Genomic DNA, 24,090 nt, shown 5'->3' on the forward strand with positions numbered 1-24,090 from the left:
AGGTATTTGACCAGATGGAAGATATGTTTCAGTTGGTTTTAGACTGAGTCAAGGAGGGATATAAAGTGATTTTATTTCTCAAAAAAGAAATGCCTTTTGTACAGCGATCTTGCATTTCTCAGATATGTAAGATTAGTGATGGAGGGCGACTGTCTCTGCCTGCATCAATCTGGTATTGTTAGCACCTTTTTTTTTTTTTTACTGAAAAAAGGAGCACATGAAACTACTTATCATGTGTTCATTAACTTCTAGGCGAGTGCTGTGTCCTGAACAGTCTTTAGATATTTAAGCCTTGTTAGCTGATTTCCCCTCCATCCTCTTTTTCCTTCAGCTCTGTAGATTATGCCCAGCCCTCCACTTTGAGCATTCATGTTGTGATAAAGGTCCATTTTCTGCAGCTGTGCCACACCCCTGCACCATTGGTGCAGGATGATCCTGAGCACTCTTTGAACACATGACTTATAGAGACGACATTACCCAGGACCTCTCCTGTGTAGAGGTCATCCTCACTATTCAAGTTGTTTGAGTAACTGGAGGACATGTAAAAGTGCCTGCTCATAAGACCATTCTCCCGCAGCCCTCCTTAACTGTACAACCTGTTTAAGTTGGATTCAGTTACAGTTTTCGGGAAGGATCGTCAAGTGCTTAAAAGACAAGGGTTGCAAATGCTCTTTTAATCTCCATATCCTTATGTTAATGTGGGTGTAAGCGGAGATTGAAGCCCTGGATTTATTCAGTCTCTCCTCGTTGTTGGGCCCTAACTCAATTGAAACAAGTGATTAAGCCACACTGGTAACTCTAGAGACTTGCCCTGGACAGGTGAGTGGTCTATGTTGCAGTTGCTGTTTGATCAGCAGGACCCATCTCTTGATGCCTTTTCCATCCTTGTGATACAGGCCAGCTCGCATGCTGTACAGATGGGATTACATAGCCTTATTGCAAGATATAGTGCCGGATAAGTATACCCCCCTGTGTTTGGGCAGGTCATTATTCTCATTCAAAAAACATGATTAAAGAGTACTTTGAGGGACTGAGAAGCACTAGACTTCGCCTATCTGACCTCTTTCTGCACCCAACCACAGTACATCTGGTGAGAGACCACATATCACCAGATGTGGCGCATACCCAGGGATATGTGATCCTGCCTTACTCTCTGCTTATCCAGTTTCTAGAGAAGGAGTCTGCACTAATCTAGTTCAGAACAAGAGTGTTGCTGTTGCCTTAGATACCGCTCTTCTTCTTTTTGTCCCCTTCAGAAAAAGTGTGCTCAGTAGTCGACAAGTCATTCCAATTTTCCCCATCAAACTAAGAGCTGCGGGCCACTAAGAGCTGCGGGCCCAAGAGTTGCTAATCCTTGGATGCTTTGAGTGTCGTGCCATGGATGTCTAGCCCAGTTCAGCAGCCTCCACTGCCTTTGGATCTCCCACCGATCAAGTGGAGCTCTCTCCAACCTGGGTGCAAGTCCTGAGAACCAGTGGCAGGCACCAGTCTTCCTGTCTCATTTAGTACCGTAGGTGCCTATCGGTGGGTCCAAGACCTACTTCTGAATTATGCTGCCTGGTCTTCAGAAAAGGATTACACTTCTGTGAATGTACTCTCAAAGTCTTATACCTGCAAGCGGTCCCGCTTGGGGGATCTAGATATCAAACTGGAGACCAGTACCCAAAGTTAGGTACAGCTGCATCTAGCCAGCTGTTACCATGACACCAAGGCCAATGCTTTGAGTGATGACCTCCGTGAGCCCCTCCTGGAGAATTTGAGCATTTATGCTCTGTTGAAAACAGCAACTCCTCCACTGGAGTTCGCCTTGGCTATTGTGCCTCAGTTCTTTAAGCAGGCTCGATAGCTGGAGAGAATCATTTAGCGAGTCTGCAATCTTGAAATCCATTGAAAACAAGTTCTAGGCTTTTAAACATTCGTTTTGGTCTCCAAAAACCCCTAAGCCCAGTTCATTGTGGTGCAGGCTGTCTTTCAAGACACATGGCAAGACAATTTACAAGCCCAGAGGTCTATCACAGAGTCAAGTCAGTACCAACATCCTCCTGGCCAGCTACAGGCTGCATTTGTGGCATATGTTTGAAGGATACACCTGCTTGCTCCGAGTCAGTGGAAGAGTACTGGCTAATGTTTTACTTGGAAAAAGTGGTCCAAATTATAACTGTTGAGTCCCAGAACCTCAGAGATACTGCCACCGGGACCATTAACTTCGGACTGTCCCTGCATTAGCAATTGGGTCTGAAATAGTCAGACCTCCATGGTAGTCATCTCCGTTCAATGGGAAAAGTAAATCAATTGACGAGCGAGGTCCTCCAGAATTACAAAATGCTTTTATGCAGTGGTACAGCCACTGGCGTAACCAACTTTGAGGGGGCCTCCCTGCAAGGCAGCTCGGGGGCCCCCCTCCAGGCTCAATCAGGAGCCCTGCAGCCAGAGTGCTGTGCTGATGGGCCCCCCTGGAGCTTGAGGCCCCCCGCACCACAATGCCTGCGGGGGTCAGTGTTACGCCCTTGGGTACAGCTAAGACCACCTACCTTTGCAGCTGGCAAAGGCAACTCCAGTCTTTAAAATCAAGTGTTGCTTTTTTGCCTCAAAGTCAAGCTAAAGCCTGCTCTTCCTCTAGAAGCAACCCACAGTTAGAGGGAACAACAACCCTGGGTCAAGAAGGCCCCTAGGGACCAGCTGCTCTCTCTGGTCCATCTCAGTAAGTACTCTCCACACCATTTAGGAAAGCTTTCTCTCCATTACTTCTATTGGACTGGACATAGAGAACCCTTGACATTTAGTTCTTCCCATTGGAAAGGAACATCTATGCACCCTTCCCAGGACACTCCTACCCCAGTTGACTTTCATTTAACTTTTGCAGGATGTCAAGAGGCGTCTCCTTGTAGGAGCAATAGAGCCTCTAAAATGTTGGCCTGGATATTAGTCCCACTACTTTCCTATAAGGAAAAATGGTGGAGAAATCTGCCCAATCTGAGATCTTAACTACTAATTCAGTTCTCCCTCCCGACTTTGTCAGATCTAGGCAGCTAACACAATGACAGGAGGTGCTGGTCTAATCTTCATCATGCATGCTTTCATATACTTGTCCTACAGGAATATCGGAAGATCTTCAGTTTGAATCGAGAAAAAAACAGCATTACGACTTCAGAACATAGACTTTTGATCTTGATGCAGCGCTACTCCGGAAATAGTTTCTAAAACCATATCACCTTCCCTGAAGTATCAAATAATACATTTACTCATCAATGAGCCCCATAACACTGTGAGTCACTCACAAACACTTCCACTCTACCTCATGGATAAGTGAAATTCAAAGGAGAGCTGCTGTATCATAGCGGAGTGTCTAAATTAAAACTGAATATTTATACTATTTACACCTGCAGTTTAAATGAGTTTTACCATGGTTTTTCTATCAACAAGACATTTTATTCTGATACACCACCATTATATTCGATGAATCTGCTAGTAAAAAAGTAGGTGTAGGAAAATACAAGACCAGCTTAATTATCCATTTATCTAATTTTTATTAAAAGCAAAGTTTAGCATGTCTAACAGACTTTATTCGCTTTATTTATTTCTTTATTCAATAATAACTTTTAAGAAGAAAGGTTTTATCTCAAACAGTTATATTCATGTATTTCAGCGATTCAGAAATAGACATTATTATTTTGATTTCAGAAAACAAGTATTAGCAAAAGACAGGTAGTTCCCAAAATTCATTTTCTCCTAACTTCCCTAACTAATAACCTCATCTAAAGTTCAGTTCTCACTCAAAGAAATAAAACATTTATTCAAGAATTCTTACATCTCAGGATAATCAGCATACCGACAGCATCTCAGGAGGAAATCGGAAGAGAGTTTTCTCTTAAGGAAAATCAGGACTTTTTATACCTTTTTCACTAACTTTATCTATCTACAAAAGTAACTATCAGCACAAACTCAAGTTCTGATTGGACAATTTGAGGGTGGATGAGCATCAACTCATCATCCTAATATTCAATTTCCGTAGCATCAGCTGAATTTTAAAGAGTCCTTTGTTTGAGAAAGTCTTTGGCCTAGTCACATCCTCAAATACCAACTACATGAACCTTTCCCACGATCAGTAACTCAAATGTTCATTCTTTTGGCAGTCATCAGGACTCCCAGGGCAAGTCGTCCTTGAACCGCTTTCGTTCAGGCACAGGCAGCTCACATTCAATCTCGGACTTGGGCTGCGCCTGCTCAGTTCATATTCCATTCACAGTTAATAAAAGCAGCCATATTTTCACTAGGCCTCACGGGCCAGAACAGGAACTATTGTTTACCTCCCCCCATACTAAAGATTTCCCTGTTAGTTGTTACCTAGCAAATAAGCAACATGTATGTGTGATATACTCACCTACCTCCATGCCTTTGCCACAAAATACACAAACAGAAAGCACATGTATGCCGCATTTGATTAAGTTAAAGCTTTGCATTAATAAACAACATGACGACATTACTAAGTTAGTCAGTTATAGTTTTCCATGCCAGCAGATTAGTATTCCCATGTGTATTTGTGTGTGCATTCTATACTATGTTGATTAATATTTTCCACACCACACAATTAATAAAGGTTACAGTTGTGAGGAAATGACTTTACGAGGGGTACACAACATTTTGTTTCTCTACCTCGCTCTATCAATCTCAATAACCCACTTAAGGATCTTCATGAGTCGTGGTCCTGGTAATGGCCTCTCTGCAGCAGGAGGTCTGAGCACTACCAAGGCAGGATGCATAGTCTGGGCTAACATTGACCCTTTGAGTCTTGAGTTCTCAATGAACTTACCTAAATACTCCATCAAAGAGGACTCAGTTCATAGGGTCAGTTGTGTATTCCAGGCTGGCAAAGGTCTTCCTTCTTCTAGAGAAGGTAATGGCCATCTACTAGATGATGAATCACTTCATGAACATCAAGACCATATTGGGCCAGTGTTGTCAAAGAGTCCTGTGACCTCAGATATTAGGCATAAAGCAGGGGAATTCTGTGCCAGACTCCACATGCATTCCCTGCAACTTCATGCAGTGACATGCTAGGATGATAGTTTGGAGAACTTATCCAAACTCATCCCACCATCCTGCAATCCTTGGTGTCAGCTTTGAGATGGTGGTCTTATGCTCCCCAAATTTGGTTAAGTTGCCCCTTTCACATGCCAAATCTACAGCGAGTTATCATTTCCCGCTCATCAGAGTACAGTTGGCAGCACATTGCAGGGTTGTCTCCATTCGTGACTTGGGGAAAATAAATCAAATTTGTCCCTACTCATGTGTGTTTTTGAGCTAATTATAATTCAGTATGGAAAAGCTACCTTCTAGGGGTAAGATACAAAGTGGCCCTGCATGCAGCTGATAGACACCCACTATGGGGTTCAGTAGTGCCATCGCAGGTAGCATTATATAGCATATCTATTCACAACTAGAGCAACTTTCAGGGCCTGGAAAGTACCAACCATTGATTCCTTTGTCACTCCCCATTCCACCAGGTGCAATCAATTAGCTTCATGGATGGACAGAGAACCATTATGCCTTAGACAGCCTAATGTTTGATTGTAGGAGATGTTCATATACGTCTTTCCTCTGACAGCACTAGTTGGCGTGTCTGTGATCAGGGACACACCTAGTTATTTAGTCATTCATTGACTCCAACTCGTCTCCCCAAGTCTGATTTGCTGACCTGGTTCATCTACGTACAAATGCCACACTGGCCTTGCAGAGAAGAGAGCTCTTGTCCATGAAAGGAGGGACAGTGCTGCACCTGCTATTATAGCTAGCCTGCGCACTTGGCTCCCAAGAAGTTAGGCTTTAGCACAACTAGGTCTCTTTGTAGAATACCTAGCTAACCTGGTAGCTGCTCAGGGACGAAGCAAATGTTTTAGATTCTCCCATTGGGAACTGAAAAGCCACTGTCCCGTTCAGTAGATGTGTCATATCTCTTTTGTATCAGTTGGTGGAGACAGTTCTTTGTTAGGGGACTCTGCACAACTTACATGGTGGCTATTAGGGCATACCGAAACAGGCCTAGGAAGCTTTTCACTGCAGTTAGTGAGGCCATAAAAAGACATACAGTATGCCTGATATATCTGTTCACTCCCATCAGGAACCCAAAGTCACATGAGACCCTAACTTTGGTCTGGCCAGGCAATTTTTATCTTTTTGGACATTCATAAATGACTTCCCTCGCTACCAAAAGAGAGCGTAGAAAAAACTGTTCTAAATGGGCGAGGGTACATCCTGCAGAGTGATATAATTGGCGACTTCATCATAAGATGGGTTATATATATGTTAAAGTAGCTTCATGGTACACTTATAGATAGAATTGTAACTGATGTAATTATTTGAATGTGACATTTTTCTACTTTGTATAGGTAATAAATGTAAATAATTTGAATATATATATATACACTCACGCACACACACACACCACACCCACATTTATCATACACACTATGGATTTATTACACAAACGCCCATGGGCTTTGGTGACAGAAATAAAAACACCGGAAAATGCATACTGCTTCCGCAAGATTAGTCCGATTTTAGAAGCTTATCATGGACCTCTTGTCACACTTTGTATGATGGGAAAATTCCACGTGTTTTAGTAAACTTATTGCATGCATACACTATACTAGTGTCTCCTGACAATAAATGTAAGAATATTTTCAGTGTATCCACACTTTTAAAATGATCAGGATAACACTGTCCGGTAAATGTAAAATAGGGCATGACGCTCTGCAGACAAGTGCAACCAATCAGATGTTTTCTTGTAAAAGTAGTTCTAAAAGACGTACGAAACTTTATCCCTCTTTGTATGATTTATCATGTGTCTTTTTTTTCCTAAAACCTAAAGTTTCTTAACGAGCTGACATCTTCGACAGTTTGACATGGCTAGTTCGTCTACGGATTTAAGTTGACTTGAGAGATAAGCATGAAAGACTTCCCTGCCTATACTAATGAAATAGACTAAAGATCAGTTTGTACTGATATTAGATATTTTCAGAGTAGGTTGAGTATATCATAACCTGTTTAAAGAGTACCCTAGATCCCTAATGAGAGCTAGCTCTGCGCATTATCGGGCCCACGTATCAAGCCCATTCCCGTTCGCAATAGGCCGATTCTCAGAATCGGCTAATTTGCAAACGGGAAAAGCCTTTTGGGATGTATCATCCCGAAAGGCCCTCGCAAAATAGGAAATCGCAAAATTTGCGATTCACTATTTTGCGAATACATTTAAGTTATCGCAAATTGCGATTCCTTAAATGCAATGTAGGAAGCACCCAAGTTGTGCGATTTTAGCTTAAGGAATCGCAAATTACCACCAACTTCAGGTTGCTGGTAATTTGCAATTTCTTTGAAAAATGTACTTTTTTGCATTTTTCATAGTGCCATGTGGCACACATACATGCCCTTAGGGCATGTATGTTCGCCACATGTGCACACATGCACATTTCAGGGGTGCAACAGTGTGTCCTTTTGGAACCTTTGCACCCTTGAAATTGTGCCCGAAATTTGCAAGTGCCTCTTGGGTACTCACAAATTGCTCAAGCAATTCCCTTTCATTCCTATGGGCCTCTTGGCCCATAGAAATGAACGAGAAGCCATTCCTTAATTGCGACTCGCAATTTGCGAGTCGCAATTAAGGAATGTCAGGGAATCGCAAAATATTTGCACATTTTTAATTACATCTCGTTTTGCGATTCTCAAATAGCGATTCTCAAAAAATCGCTATTTGAGAATCGCAAAACCTATTTATAGTGGGAAGGTGCTGCAACTAGGTGTAAATTGCTTGCTTTGTTCCCTTGTTATTCCTCCTCTTCCCGCAAGCTCAATTTTGACTCCCGCTCCCTGCGATGCTCCTTATCCTGCAAAGCGCACTCATTTGACTGTCACTTTCATGATGCTCCCTGCCTTGCTCCCTATCCCTTTTCCCCTGTTATTTTTTGTTAATTTCTTTGTTATTTTTATTATGAAGGCCCAGCAGCTGCATCATTTGTTTCCCCACACTTCAGTTTACCATTCTAACATGGCTGGCCCCCATGTTAGAACAGTAAATTTAAAATGGCTGCTGTGTGGCATGCTCTTGCAGCATCACGATTCTAGTGTGTGCACATGATGGGAGCGCCTCAACATGTGTGTACATGCACGTCAACATATGCATGCATGCTTGTCGTGAGGCACCTGCATTTATTGTTGGGTATCTTGGAAAGGGGTTTCTTATATTGAAAGCCCATTGCAAGATTTTCTGCCATGTGTGCAAAAGCCTTTTAGAGTAAAATACCTGTTGTCTTTGCCAGCGCTAGTTTAACTATTTTAATTATGTGGATTTTGCATATAACAGGTGATGAAAACTTGTATTAATTGCAGTTTGTGTCTTATTGCAGGAGGAGCCAATCGAGCGACTTTGTGTTCCTGAAATACCAAAAGAACATTTTGGTCAGAGACTGCTGGTGAAATGTTTAACTCTTAAGTAAGTTTTGATTGTATTATTTCTTTCAGTCAAGTCTACATTTGAAATTGTTGACTGTAAAACAATGTAAACTGTCTCCAGGTATTCAGATTGGCTTGTCAGTTTTAAATTATACTGAAATGAATTAAAGGAACAATTTTGATTGGTTGGTTTGCCTCTAGTCAAGTTGACTGAAAAAGCAGTTTTAATTTGTCACCTTTTGGCCAATCCGGATTGGCCTCTGTTTAGACTATTCTAAGTGATGATCAGGCTGATGCTGTCCAGCATGATATTGAAAAAACCTTCCCCAAAGAAAGTTTTCGAAAAATGCATTTAAGCCTCCCTTTACAGCACCGTTTTTAGTTATGGCTTTAGCTAACACTTTATGAATTTACTAAAGGGGCTTTCAGTCAGTCCTCTTTATCCATTGGTCTTATGTATTGTCTTTCACATTTTCTTCTGGCCACTTCAGCATGCAGTATGGGGCAGTTCAGCCATTGTCTACCTTCACAGTAATTGAAGGCTTTCCGCCCTTTCAGATGAAGCGCAATCACACACTAGTTCTTTCAGTGTCAGGGACTAATATGGCAGTGTGTGCTTTTTCAGGCAAAAAACACAATTTTGCGTTTAGACATATATTGGTGAAGGCTTGGTAGGTCCTCCAAGTATACATTTTACAAAAACCATGCCATGAAAAAAAGCATTGACAAAGTTAAAAGGTTCGCATCCAACACCAGAACTATTGGCTTTTCCAAATCTTCTTCTTTTGTGTTTTCTAAAATGCTTTCGGATTTAAAGATTTTTCTAAGGGAGTCTAAAAAAATATTGTTATACTTCAAGGTCTGCAACAGTACCTAGGATCATTATTTTTCTTACAAACAAATTATATGTGTGTGTGAGAAATGGTATTCCAGGTAACCACAAACTGGATGCAAAGGTAGCAAATATTTGTGCCAGGGATCATGCTATGCATGTCTGATACAATGTACCAAAGTGAATAAATGCCCATACAGAATCAAATGCCAAGAGGATTGCCTTCAATTATAATTTCTTTACGAGTAGCAGTTTTGGTTACAACTGCTTTTCCTCCTTTCTCCTACTCTCTTCTCTTCCCTTCCCACTTGTCCCCTCTCATCCCTTCTCTTCTCTCCTCTCCCTTTCTCCTTTGTGCACCGGAGCCAAGCTTTGCTCAGTCAGACATTCTTCAGGTCACAATCAACTGATGCATTTACTGAAAATGGTAATCTCTCACTCCAGACAAAGAAGGCATTCAGCTGAGTTAAATTGCAATTTTTGACGGACATCCTTCAGCATTTGGCTCCCCCTCCCCCCTTCGTACAAGCAGTGCAGAAATCGATTCAGATTTCATAAAAGTTTGAGACAAAATTGTCCATAAATCTTTGCTACATAATATTCCTATTTATAAAACATTACAAAATACAAAAAATATTTACATCTTCTCTTTAAAATTTACATAGAACAATCTTTAAAAATGACCCAACGCAATAGTTACAGGTTACAAAAGTACATTTATGTTAAAAACTCCAGTGCAGAAGATTGTGTAAAGGTGCCATATTTTATGGAAAGAGCATTTAAACATTTTTTCCTAATATCCTTAAAATTACTGTCAATTAATACATGGTATAAGTTGCACTTACAGTTCACTAAGCGGAGACAATTTCCTTTATTCATATGTATCTTATTACAAAGATTCTACTACCAAAACAATGGGGTTACGAAGTGACCTGAATTTGAAAACACTTAACTGCAATATCGAAATACATCTTTGCTTCCTAATGTCCCCACTGTCCGGGAAATTGAGGGTTTGTTTATTAAATACTCTGTCACTTTAAAAAGACGTTACATGAGCCATTTTTTTAACACCTTTGCTGCGGCGGCTATTCCGCCGCAGTGCTAAGGGGGCTGGGGGGGGGGGCGCTTGCCGCACCCATGCTGGTGACGGAACCGCTCCGTCACCAGCCTCGGTGGAGCTGTGCTCATGACAGAGCGGTTCCGTCATTCATGGCCCCGCCCGCTCAATAGAACGCGCCGCGCAGGTGCGAAATCAGCGCCGCAAAGGCGCATCGAGCGGGCCATGACGGAACCGCTCTGTCATCAGCACAGCGCTACCGCGGCTGATGACGGAGCGGTTCCGTCATCAGCGTGGAAGAGGTTAATGCAAATTTGGAAGGAAAGGTCTCCGATATTTCAATACTGACCATCTCATTGTCGCTGTCTCTGAGCATTTTAGTTGTATTCATGGATGAGCCCAGTTCCTTTCACTACTTACTGCTTCTTTCCAAACACATATATGATATTTAGTTTCCATTTTTGTTTACTGGCAACTTAGCAGGAGTTCATATATTAAAGTATTTTACTAACACAAACCAAGTTGCAAGATTTAGTTTACATCTAAATGCCTGGATCATTACTCCCTTCGGTAGTTGCAAAACCATTTTTTAATATGTTACTCTTTATAAGTTCCCAGACAACTCTTCTATCAAGACCTGCGATTTCAGAGCTATAGAGAGGCATAGGAGAAATCTTCTAAGCATAAGCAGTAGAAGCGACTATGAATATCCCCATAAGTATTGTTAAATCTTCAGTGCAGAAAGATGATTTATCTCTGTAATTGTGGTGTTAATGAGAAGCTTACTGTGAGAGCAGATTGCACTGACGCCATCCAAGGAGCCATTATATCTGCCCTCAGGCATAAACAGTGACATCCAGGTGATTCCACCTGGTGGAAACAATGCAGATAACATCTTGGACACTATTTAAAGAAGAGGCAGTGACTCACTGCCTATTAGGAATAATACTTATGCCAAACAAGAGAAAGAAAACAAACGCGGGGTATATTTGAAGCATTGGGGCTGCTGGCTTTAGCAGTACGCAGGATGACCCAGGATGCAGAATTGATCAGAGATATGTCCGAATCGACAGCTGCTGAAGAGCAGCAAATGAGGAAGGTGTGGGTGGATGAGAATGCAGAAGAATATTTGGAAATATGGTGGAAATGATTAATCTGCTGATAACTGGCCCAGAATGAGGTTCCTAACGGGCTGGGGAACATCCAGATATGCATTGAAAGTAGATGTTTTTTACTGACGATTGTTGGAGAGGAGTACTGGCACAAGTTTATGAGAACGTGCTTGACCCTGGCAGCTATGCTCGCCAAAAGCAACATCGCAAAATACTGGGGTGCAATTAACCCACCCAAAATAGCGGAGTGGAAACCGACTTGGATTAGTGCCAGCAAGCAGAGCGGACTATATATAAAGCCAGAGGTAGCCCGCGGAATTGGGAAAAAATCTGGGCCCTATGGAAGGTATTAGTTGATTGTAGTGAGGGACAGCGGGGAGGGGTCTCCATCTCAGGTGTTGTACTTACCTATCCAATCTGTTATCCACCGGGTTTAAATGCTTATCTGTAATCAAAATAACTCCAATTGTTGAGTGTTAGACTATTCAACCCATTCTATTGCTGACAATATAAGAATAAAACGAATACAAAAAAAAAGAAAGTAGATGTTGAGATGTAGAAGTTGTTAGAGGAGAAATCCTGGAGAATGAGAAAACCCAGTGCTTCAGAAGGATGGGTTTGAAACACGGTGGGTGCACACAGTAGTGTATGGTTAACTGGTTGTATAAGAGTAAATGGATGTTTGTGCAGACTAAGAAATTAGAAGAATCACATTTTTTATGTAGAGCTTCAGATGTTGACTAAGAAAACTTTACAGCTGTATTCATGGGTATTTTTCATGATATGGTTATGTACTTTATAAAAATGCTAAATAAAGCATTAAAAAAAGAAAAAGCAGCTTCTGACCCTCCCTTAACAATCGAGACTGCAGATAGCTTCTGTTCTTTGTCAGGTTAGACAGTAGACTGGGAAAACATTGAACAAATGCTGCTCAACAATTTAGAAAAGACAACGGAACTTGGAAAGATGGCATAGGTAAATATTATGAAACAATTAAATATGTATTCCCACTATTACAAATGATAGAGCTGGAGACAAAAAGAAAAGTTTCCTGTTGCCATTGGAAAAGACAGCATGTATTAATGTTCCCTGTGGCACAATAAAACCGTATTTTCTGTTCCCTATCAGTTAGCTGCTCAAGAAAGTATTTGTACAGATTGAATATATTATATCTTAACTTTCTACTGGGGAGAGGTCAAAACTATTATTACAGCAGCGTCAAGGAACAAAAAGACTGTATGTATGCGCATTGCACCAGGCACAGATACATAAATCGTTAAATTGGAGCATAATGGGAGGGGAAGTCCGCCATTAGTCTATATAGAAGAGAAACTTGTGTTTGGCACCTTAATTACACATGTATCAGGTAGGAGGAACTGCTGTGCCGCACTACACACTCAACTGCTTACGACTTTCATTCCTCATCAACTCTGCCCCTCTCCTCTTGGCAGTCTCCATATTAATTCTCACCCAGCTTCCCTCCCTAGAGTAACCCAGCCACCACTGCTATTCTCAATTACCCACAGTATTTTTCACCATACTTATTGTACTTCATGTACAGTGCTCTGTTGTCCTCTAACAGGGGTCATGCTATGTATACTAAATAATACACACATGCATGCAACCCATTCTCTTCAATACCTTTTGCCTCCAAAAAACTATACTTAAAGACTAGCAGATGCCAAGAGGTGAAAATGTCTCTGTGGAAGAACCAGCACATAAAAATAGGGTCAGCATGATTTGGTGTTAAGTTATTGTATATGATGTCTATGCAAAGCAGGCACTCTTAAATTGTTTAATGTTCCTGTGATAGATGATGATTCCGAAATGGGATTTCTGGTCCTACATGCAATAGAAGGATTTGATCAGAAAGTTTAAAAATGAAGATATTGGCCCTTATTTAGAGGTCGTTGACAGAACCCCCGTTACAAACAATTATGGTTGTCCTGTCCACTGTATTGCAAATTACATTGGCTATAATTCATTTGTATTATGGCAGCTGGGATGCCCACCACATCTGTGATGGAGGACCCCTACCCTCCAACATTTGAATAAGTCCCTTAGTGTCGTATGTGGCTCTTTTCTGAAGACCTACTTGGGGAATAGCGCAGAACATGGCTAATTGTGTCAACCAGTGTGATAGAAATAAAAATAGCTACAGAAAGTATATTGGTATAAGTGTGATTAAACTGAGTATGTACTAAACCCCTATTGCACATTAAATGAGATTTCAAAAACTAAAGTAAACATGTGAATATGATTGAACTTTGGCCCTCTCTTGGTAGTTTTCTAATAATGCAAAAACATGTTCTCTTCTCTTTTCAGGTTTGAAATTGAAATAGAGCCCATATTTGCTAGTTTGGCTTTATATGATGCCAAGGAAAAGAAAAAGGTCAGTTTTTTAATCACTATATTTTCTTTCTATGTCTTTATTAGATACATTGTTTCTTATGTTCAAGAGTCTGTTTTATTAATATTAAGTTAATCTATATTTAACATAACTTTTAGGCTGTAGACCTCCATACAATACCATGTCTTACTATCCAAAATGTCTTAAAATGTGAGACTGAAATAATTAGGTACTATCTCATCTCTTAGCAATTGCGGCTGGCAGAGAAATGGTAACCGGGGAAATCACAGGCTCATTTGCCCTGCTCACTTAAAACAAACATAACCTACATTTGCTGCTTGTTCTGGTAACCCAGGAGTACCACAATTGCAGTACAAAATTTAACACCAGTAATAACCTTGAAGAAATCATGAATGGAGATGTGGAAATGACAGGAGTGGGTAATGTTTTTATTCCCAAGTGACTTTCTTCCCTTACATATACTAACGTCTAACCCAGTGATGTGTGTCATTACCCTGGTATATAGAATCTTAGCCCTCATCCATGAGTTGGACATGTGAATCCCAAAAGTAGGTATTCCTGCTGCACCTTTTGAGGTGGTGCTCTTTTGCTTTCCTCTTTTCTTCTGGCCCGAGTCAAAAAAGAAACAAGTACATAAAGTTGTAGTTGAAAACTCAGTAAAAAAGTTAAATGAGACACAGCAAACATTTCAATCATCTCAACAATGCGTCTTGAAGATAGGGATCTGAACTATAGTATATATAACCTTGATATATTTCATGGAGTCATCTCAAAATGGAAACAAAGTTTCCTTGCATTAAGTGGATGAGAGTTTTTAAATTGTCTTGCATTCACTTGTTACTTTAGTGTCCGTGTCATAAAATGTTAACTTCATCTAAGCTCACAAAGATCCTGACAGGGTGGTCCTTATATCAGAATTGCAAATAAACACATTACCAAAAGCACACATTTACATTAAGTGAATAAACTGCTGGAAAGAGCATTTAAAATGTTTGAGAACTTCTCAAGATGTGACACCTAGGTCTACTGAACCCGAGTTTGAGATTAAGAAATTAGTAAATTAACTTCTTGTGTCAGAATGGTCAGTGTTCGGAGTTTGTTTTCTCAATAAAATAACTGAAAGCACCATGAATCTCATCTGAGAAAAATCCTTCTTAGCTTTGGCAGATAGCAGACAAGAAAGAAGAAGGAATTACTCATTAAGATGAAGGGATGTAGCCACATTGTTCAGCTAGCAATGTAAGGAAAGCAACCAAAGTCACTGTTTTTCATAGTTTTCAGGATAAGAAATTACCAACATTCTTGTACTGTCAAATATCATCTCTTCATTGCATCCAAACAGCACCCCCCTAGGCTACAACCATCAATGATTCAAATGTACTTATTTTTATTTCTCAGAAAAGTAAGTTTTCTTTGCTCTTTAACCCCTCGTGTTAGTTATGATGGAAAGGCCTTTTTGTGGGATAAAAAGGATGGGAAGGAGAAGAGAAGGATTGTAAAATATAACAAACTGTAAACAGCTCTTGCGGTATGATCAACTACAACTTATAGTAAAGGGATCCAACATGGCAACCACATACTGCGCTCTTTATTTATTCAGGAGTTTTACAGAACACTATGTGTCTCCTTGAATTACTTTAATCAGATGTCTTCTGCCAGCATACGGGAAATGCTGGTAAGGTGGAAGCTTTGTTCAGTTTATTTCAACTGTAATCCTTTTTAGGTCGATCATGCTCTTTCTGTTGCTAGACCTATTGTGGGCTTACCAATGACACGCAGGGTTGAAGCATACCCATTACTTACAAATGGTTGACTTTCCTGTCTTTCTCAACTGCCTGCTTCTTTTTTGTGTTCCAGCAGGATAATCTTGGGTTGATCCCTTCCAGGAAGCATAGCCTCTTTTCCATTTTGTTTGAGTGGCTGGCTTCTATGCTTCCTCTGCTTGCTTTTCAAACACTACTTTTTGGTTATGCACTTCATGAGAGTGCATACGTTTTCCAACTGTCTCCCTCTTGTACTTCTCTCCCCCTGCGCTATGGTATCCTGTGGGTTTGTCCCTGCCTCCCTCCATGTGGCACTAGCTCTTGTGCCTTCCTGCCATTGCTTTCTCATCAGTGTATTTCTCCACGTCTGCTCCACGTTCCTGTCTTGCCCATTGCTTCCCTTGCCCTCCCCTAAAATCCATGTTGCCCATGTCCCTTCCACACTGTGTGTTGCTTTCCATGTGTTCTCATTCACTCTCGCCCATTGCTCCTGTTCGCCACCGCGGCCCTCTGTGTTGCTCCTCTTCACCCGCCTTTTCTGTGTTCTTACTCCCACCTGGGGATCCTATTTGGATCGGCAAATAAGTACAACAAAAAGCATCCTGCTTTTTAAATTTTGCGTGGTGTGGTTGGTCACATCTTAAGTTTTTTTTTTCTTATCCAGCCATGTTGCACAGCATTGGCTGAAAATCTTTAACAAAGCCAATAGGTCTCAAAGGCAAGACATATTGGCTTTGTCAAAGCTTAGTTTGTGAGAGCGATCTTAAAAAGTTTACATTTTAGAAGCTTTCTCAACCACTTGTAATTTGATTTGGCTCTCAAATCCTTGGTCAGTGAATTCCGCAGCCTATGACTCTGAACTCTCAAGAATCTCTCTGTGTGTTTCAACTATTTGAAAGTGCATTAGTTGTGTGGTTGCTATGTGTATTTTTGTGGTTGGTGAGAGTAACCCAAGTCCAGGGATCTCAAGCAGTTTGGGCCTTTGCCCAGGTAGGCTTTTTTACCAGTGCATAATATTTTTTACTTAATCTTATATGCACCACGACCTACAGTTGTACTCAACATTTGTGAAGATTAAGGCACATACATTCTACCAGTTGTAGCAACTTTTGGAAGCTGTTAATAATATTTTTTTTGCTGGGGGAAGGCCTGTGTAGATGGTGTTACCATAGATACACCTTTTCAGAGGATGAAAAGCAGCATATTGACTCCTTGTCCAAGGTATTGAGATAAGGTTGCGTACAAGAGTTGGCCATCAAAGAGGATCCTCTGGTTCCTTTTCAGGCATTGTGATGGAGAAATTCCACAACTTTGTGGTGATTAAAAGTGAAATATACGGAACTCTGCCTCTTTCAACTTTATATTATCAATTCTAGCTCTCTTCATTCTGGTACAACTTTTCTTCTCCCAGTGGGACAAATCCAGGCAGAGGTCATATTGACAAGTTCTGTTGTCTGCTTTCCAGCTGGAAACAGATTTGGGGTATGAAACACAAATTATTTATTTTGTGTACTAAGCTCGTTTATTCTCCTTTCCTTTTTCTAAATATTCTCTCAAGAGATGGAATCTTTACAATACACACACTCAACAGGTGTGTGAGAGCTGGGGGATGTTAAAAGGGTTGTGCTCCCATGATTCGCGAAGTTTTTATTGAGAAAAAAAAATCTACATTATTATTTCAGACCTACCGGCAAACAGAAATGGCTAGTCTGTTTAATGATGAACTAAGAGAACAATCTAAAATTTTAAATTTTAAAGTGAAGAAAACAATAGATGTTAAAGGATTGTGTGCATGTTTATAATTTCAGATGGTAGGAAGTGGCCATTGAAACTTATCAAAAAAGTTACACTAGATATTGAAAAAACATTAAATGAGCAGCTACTTCTCACAATTGTTCAGATCAATACAGAAAGGCTAGCTGCTTTGAAAGGAGCAAAACATAAAAGCCATATTCCATTCCGTTCACCAACTTATATCAGAAACATTTGGTCTTTAAATACTGATACTGATATCATCTTCCACACCTCACGCAGAGCCCAATGGAGAAAAGCGTTCCTATCCCTACTCACCGTCTCCACCACCAGGAAAACAACTCATGGCCTAACTCTCTCTATCACACCTTCCCACCTCTTCCCTGGCAGGACTACCATTACTATCTACAATAACGGGATTGTCCTAATTCAATCCACGGACAAGAACCTGGAACTACTAGACAATCTGTTCCCCAAGTTCAAAGAGCACCTTTCCAAGCTGCGGACCCCCACCCAGAACTCCACCAGCACTATCACCTCTGACGTCGCAGGCCCCACCTACAACACCTCTACCCCCAGCACCCCAGTAAATGGCCCACCTGCTTGTTAACGCCCCACACTCCCCAAGGACAGTCACAAATCTCTCCACCTCATATACTAGACGCCCCTCTAACATGACCCTCTTATCCCCACTCATACCCCCTCCACCTCTCTCCCCCCTGACATAACAACTCCCACCCACAACACGCCACCATCTGAACACACCACCGCTTGGAGTTTACCCACATCCCCTCCCATCCCCCCCACGGCAGACCCCTCTCCCTCCCCAGCTCCCACCCCACTCTCACCCACGAGTCTCTCACACCTGACACAACAACTCTCACCCATAACACGCCACCATCTGAACACACCACCACTCGGAGTTTATCCACCCCCCCTCCCGTCCCCCCCACGGCGGACACCTCTCCCTCCCCAGCTCCCTCCCCACCCCCACCCACGACACTCTCACCCTCCCAACAAAAGATACAGAACATACCGCCTCCCTTACCTTACCATCCCCCTCTCTCCCACCTCCTATTCTCAGCCCTCACTACCCTCCTGTCTCCCGCACTGTCTTCAGCCTTCACTCACTCATCTACTCACCGGCACCGTCTCCCATCGACGACACTACCTATGCCTCCCACCCACCGCCTACTTCACCTACTTCACCCACACCCCTCGCCCACAAACACGCCCACACTTTGAATGCCATCCCTGCAATTAGCACCCCAGAACCTTCCAACAACGCTATTATATCCCCCCCCTCGATACCCTGCCCGCTTTCCAGCTCACTACTCCCATTCACCAATGGCTCTCACCACCAACCCCATCCCCAATGCACCTCCTGACCTGACTCTATCCACCCTCCAACAAGTCAAAGAGGATATTCTACAAATCAAAAACGATGTCCACGCAATCAAAGACCTTCTCTCCTCACAGCCCAGTCTACCTCCCACCATCCCTCTACCCTACAAGCGACGCACCCTCCCTACATACCCTCGCCTCCAACGACACCCACGCTGGCCGACTATCCCCGTTCGCAATAACTCCCACCGCCCCCGGCGTGCCCTCAACCCATTGTCGGACCGCGACCTATGCTCTCTCCTACGCTCTTATGGCCAAGGTCCGGTAAAACACATATCCAACACACACATCCCCATACCCACAATTCTTACAAACCCTCTGAGGCTCCCAACACTCAACAGAGGTTCCGTCCCTAACAACCTGAGAAAAGTTCCCCTCATACTAGATAGCTCGACCACCCTTCTCTCTCCCAAACTCAAATGCATCCTACTCAATTGCAGATCGGCCCAGAGACACTCCTCCGACATCGCTGATCTCGTCACAGCTATGGATCTGGACCTAGCCATTCTAACGGAAACGTGGCTTACTGAAGCCTCTACCCCGATTATGGACATACTAGTCCCCCCCAATTATCACATCATTAGGCTGGACAGGTCTCCTGGCAAGACGGGTGGGGGAATTGCATGCATTTTTAGGAGCAACCTCTCCGTTACTAAAGTCACCTCCCCCTCCCTTTCCTCCTGTGAACTCCTCTGCCTCGACATCACCAGCGAGGGCAAACAAGTTGTGATGTATTCCTATAGGTTCTGTATCGATCCCCCTATTCCTGACCCTCTTCTGGTTAACAAGTTAACTAGCAGCCATCCCATGAGGCAGAAAACCCCCATGATGCAGGAACCGTTATCTGATAAAGCCACACTACGGCACAGGAACGTGTTATCTGATTAGGTCATAACGCTTGCCATCTAATTAGACAAGCGATATTCCTCCAGCCCCTGATAAGGCATACGGAGTTCTCAAAACAAATCAAACCTATGTCAACCTGGGAAAAACCCTGCGGCCATTGTTTTGATTTCATCGAGAACTTCAGCAAAAGAATGTGCTAACGACCAAGTCGTATGACATCCTTATTGACGTATCTATGTCCATCCTTACGTTAATCTCGGCACCTTAAAGGTATAAATATTACCGATATTGCCCTATGCAAACACACGCGGTGGTGACGAGATCGGAGCAGCCAGACTTGCCGAAGCCCAGAGCAGAGCAGACCCAGCTGGCGCAGCCCCGCCTTCTTGACGCGCTGAAAACGAGCAGTCACTTGGCAAAACAAACTTAACTTAAACTGTAACTTTCTATTCCCGCCCACGTATTAGGCTTAGGTCAGGTACACGGGGTAGGCGTAGCTAGAAACACCAGTTGAGTACGATTAGTCAAATGTATATATGTATGTATCTATTTTATTCATTTTAAACCTTCATATGGCTTAGAAACCATATCAATGTTTTTACAGTATTATTTTATACTTCTGCTTTTATTGTATGCACTTTACTTAACTATAAGTATTGCAATAATATCGATCCATTTCTCTTGTATGAGAAAAGAGACTGATCAATAAATAACATCTTTTATTGAACACGCCCGTCTCTTCCTTTTCTCTACAAACTGGTGAGACTAAGAATGCACGTACTGACTGAGTAAAATAAATTGCCTTTTGTTCACACGACTCTAGAGATATACTCTTGATTAGGGGAGAGCAAAGTTGTCATGTTCTATGGTTGTCAGAAACTAAATCCCTTCTTGTCTATCCAGGGAGGTTCAACTCCTCCTTGCCTATTCGAGAAAGTTTCTAGTGAACTCTGAGCTAGCTGGCAAACCCAAAACTTTAAGTCTAATATCGACAGTAGTAGACCTAGTTAACGTCTGGTCTAGGCCTATACTATTGAAGGTATTATTCCAATGCGCAGAGCCTATTGGGATAATAGGAACTACACTACATGGCGCCCAACGCGTTTGGAAGGGCGATAAAACTAACATAAGACATTTAGAGTAACTCAGTCGTGCTTTCTCACTCGACCCCTTTTTCCCATAATACTCCAAAGACGTCTGGAGTGGGTGAAAGGTCATATCCGCCAGACCTTGCAGGAGGGAACTCCTATGTATGGTTCTTGGTTTAAGTCAACGTTGAAGGATACACTGTTCCAAAATATTGTGCATCTAATCTTTGTTTCCATAAGAAACCTGATCTGCAAACAAAAGAAATAAGCTTCCTGTCGGTACAATGTCAGACAGTGAAGGAGAAAGAGAGGCAGTTAGATTAGCAGCTGAAATAGCAGCAGCTGATACTGCGCTGCAAGAAGCAGACCCGGATATAATACTCATCCCGGTCATCAAAAGGAAATCTATAACCTTAAAACTTATAGAAAATGGACTGACACCTAGAGGTGGCACGGTCATATTCGTAATTGAGGCACACGAATATCGGCAGACAGAGGTATACTATTCATGGCTACATTTTCCAGCAGCAAATGCTGTAACAAAGTACTTCCACTATTACAAAACAGAGGAACCTCCTGAAACGTACACTCCTTTCGAGGAGGTGGAAGTACCACTTAAATTTCAAGAGCATTTGCTCTTATTTAATGGCGCCCTAAAACATAATAATCACATCACCAGGCTCGGTCCTTTAGGTAGACCAGGAGCAACGTGGCCGGTCCTAGCCGGATACACACCACATCCAGAGTTCGAAAGAATGCCTGCAGCAGATCTTTTAGTACAACTAAAACAATTAATAAAAATACATAGACAATTAGTCCAGTATGTGATGCGGACTTCAACAATTCAGCCAGCAATTAAAATTCCACAGCTGACCCCTCACCAGGGGAACACAAATAAAATGACACCACAGAACATACAATCCTGCCTAGGTAAAGTACCGGCTAAACGGGAACAAATACCATTCTGGCTAGCACTAAAAATCACCCAAATAGAGGCGGTGTTTCCAGACACCACCCCGTTAGAAAAACACAGGATTCTGACTATCTGTCTTCCAATGGGAATCGCACCACACATTGAGGACTGTGACACTTGGGGTACAGTCTTTGCTTCCATCTACACAAAAACGCACGGTGTTCCATCCATTTCGGTAATACCAGATGTGCTAAAACAAATTCAAGACGAATACGGTCCAGAACCCGCTTTAACTCTTGGTATGAAATTACTGAAAGACTTCAAGCAGGTCTCGGCTATATTATTAGCCAACATCAAGGGAGAAGCAGCAAACGTGGCGATCCGCCAGAGGTTAAAAGAGACAGATATAGCAGACCAACCAGCTGAAATTGCCAGAATCATAGAAAAATCCTATGAGGAACTAGGTAGAGATAGTTTAGGTGGAATACCAGTAAAACCACAACTGATTGAAAGTCCTGAAAAAATATTTTTTAATAATAATTCATCATCACAGAAAAAGAACTGGGATGGAAACAAACAATCCAATCCTAAAGAAAAGAAATTCCAGTCCAGAGGAAGGTCTCCTAGGCGAAGGGAAAAATCTCCGAACCAAAGACACAGGTCACCCCAAAGTGACCCCTCTGGGAAAAGATATAACCTTAGAAATAGGGATAATATAAAAAAGCCTGATAGATATCAAGACAATGATACACGTCCCTCTCAATCTTTTCAGACTTCCTCGCAGAAATCGGAAAGAAGAGGACGATCAGAACAAAGAGAAGAGCACGCCAAGTCCAAAGACAAGGAACCTGCTCAGCTAAAAAAGAAATTACAATTTCCAAAAAAGAAGGTAGCCAGCATTAAAATAGTTAACAATGCCGAGAATTCTGAGGACACAACTGAAAAACGGAGAATGGGCTCAGACAATGCTAGACAGCGCAGCAGAAGTGAGCATAGCTCGCAAAGTCCTGATGAATCATCTGGAGACAGTGGACACGAATGAATATCTTCAAGTGGAAACTGCAGACACCAGAGTTAGCAAACCTCACAAAATATATGAAATAACATTACGTATAGAAGGGGATAAGACTAGAAAAATCAGGGGACTATTTTGGGATAATCTCTCCAAGGGCTATGACATCCTACTAGCTGAAAAAGACTGGCCACCAGAGTTTGTCAGGGAGTGCCCTCATGGCGAAGAAGTAATTATGCCTGCCTTCTCAAATCACATCCCAATTCATAAAAAATACACACTTGCTAGGAAGTGGGCAGTAGCCCTAGCTCCTGCTTTATATAAAAATCACGTAGGATGGGATGAGGACTTTCCTCCTCACAAAATCCAGTTAAAATCACAACCTACTGCACAGAGACAGTACCCAATTAAGCAAGAAGCAAAAAAACAGGTAAAAGAAATCCTAGATCAGCTAGAATACCAGGGGGTGATTGAAACTTGCACCTCACAAATGAACAACCCTTTGTTTCCGGTCTCCAAACCAGACAATTCATACCGTCTAGTTTTGGATTACCGACACCTTAACTCATGTTGCAAAACCTTTGCAGTGCAAAACTCGCATAGTGCTGCACTAATGAATAACATAGTGCGCAAAAAATACAAAACAACATTAGACATCTCTAATGGATTCTTTTGTCAAAACATAGCACCAGAGAGCAGATATTTGTCTGCGTTCTCAATAAATGGCACTCAAAAACAATTCTGTCGGTTAGCCCAGGGGTACAAGAACAGCCCGGGAGTATTCTCAACGAGAGTAACAGAATTACTACAAACATATGACGACGAAGCATTATCGTATGCCGACGACATATACTTAACAGATGATGACTTGGAGACTCACTTGAAGAGAGTGAACACCATAATACTTGGGTTCGCAGCAGAGGGTTACAAATTCAACTTTAAAAAATCCAGAATTGCCCATCTGACAGTCCTGTTCTTAGGATATGAATTATCAAGTGAAGGCAAAAGCCTGGCTGACAATTTCCTAGAGAAATGTGCCGTACTCCAAGCACCTAGAACACTAAAAAACCTACAGTCAATTCTAGGCTTCCTAAATTTCGGAAGAACATACATTGCAAATTACGCAGAAAGGGTCAACCCCCTTTATGATCTAATAAAACCAGATTTTAAAAGAACCAATTGGACTCAAATACACACAGAAATTCTGAGATCTTTACAAACAGACATGTTAATTAAAACAAAATTAGAAACACGTGATAACACACGCAATCTTGTGATTCGAGTCATCCCAGGAAGATGCAGATTCACATACCTGACCTCTAATGAGGGAGAAAAGGTACCAATTGCATTCAAATCACACTTGTACACTAAGGCTGAAATGAAATTCAGCCCAACGGAAAAAATTCTAACTACAACACAGACAGCTATAGCAAAAGAACGAGCCCTGGCACAAGGTAAACGAATAATAATCGTGACACCGATACCAGCCCTAGAG

The 24,090-nt window shown here is 41.9% G+C and overlaps 1 protein-coding gene across 14 annotated transcripts in view; it reads left to right on the top strand.

Moving 5' to 3' along the window:
• Positions 1-24,090, top strand: part of DOCK7 (dedicator of cytokinesis 7) — an 870,736-nt gene that overhangs the window by 202,655 nt on the left and 643,991 nt on the right. For all 14 annotated transcript variants that reach the window (XR_013603568.1, XR_013603571.1, XM_078669468.1 and 11 more), the window contains exons 7-8: positions 8,400-8,485; positions 13,772-13,838. Coding sequence is in view for 12 of the 14 variants with exons in the window: in XM_078669468.1 (XP_078525594.1) it covers positions 8,400-8,485; positions 13,772-13,838 (153 nt within the window). In the remaining 2 variants the exon portion in view is untranslated. The remainder of the gene's footprint in view (positions 1-8,399; positions 8,486-13,771; positions 13,839-24,090) is intronic.

This window comes from Lissotriton helveticus, chromosome 1_2 (genome assembly GCF_964261635.1).
Source record: "Lissotriton helveticus chromosome 1_2, aLisHel1.1, whole genome shotgun sequence".
Lineage (NCBI taxonomy): Eukaryota > Metazoa > Chordata > Amphibia > Caudata > Salamandridae > Lissotriton > Lissotriton helveticus.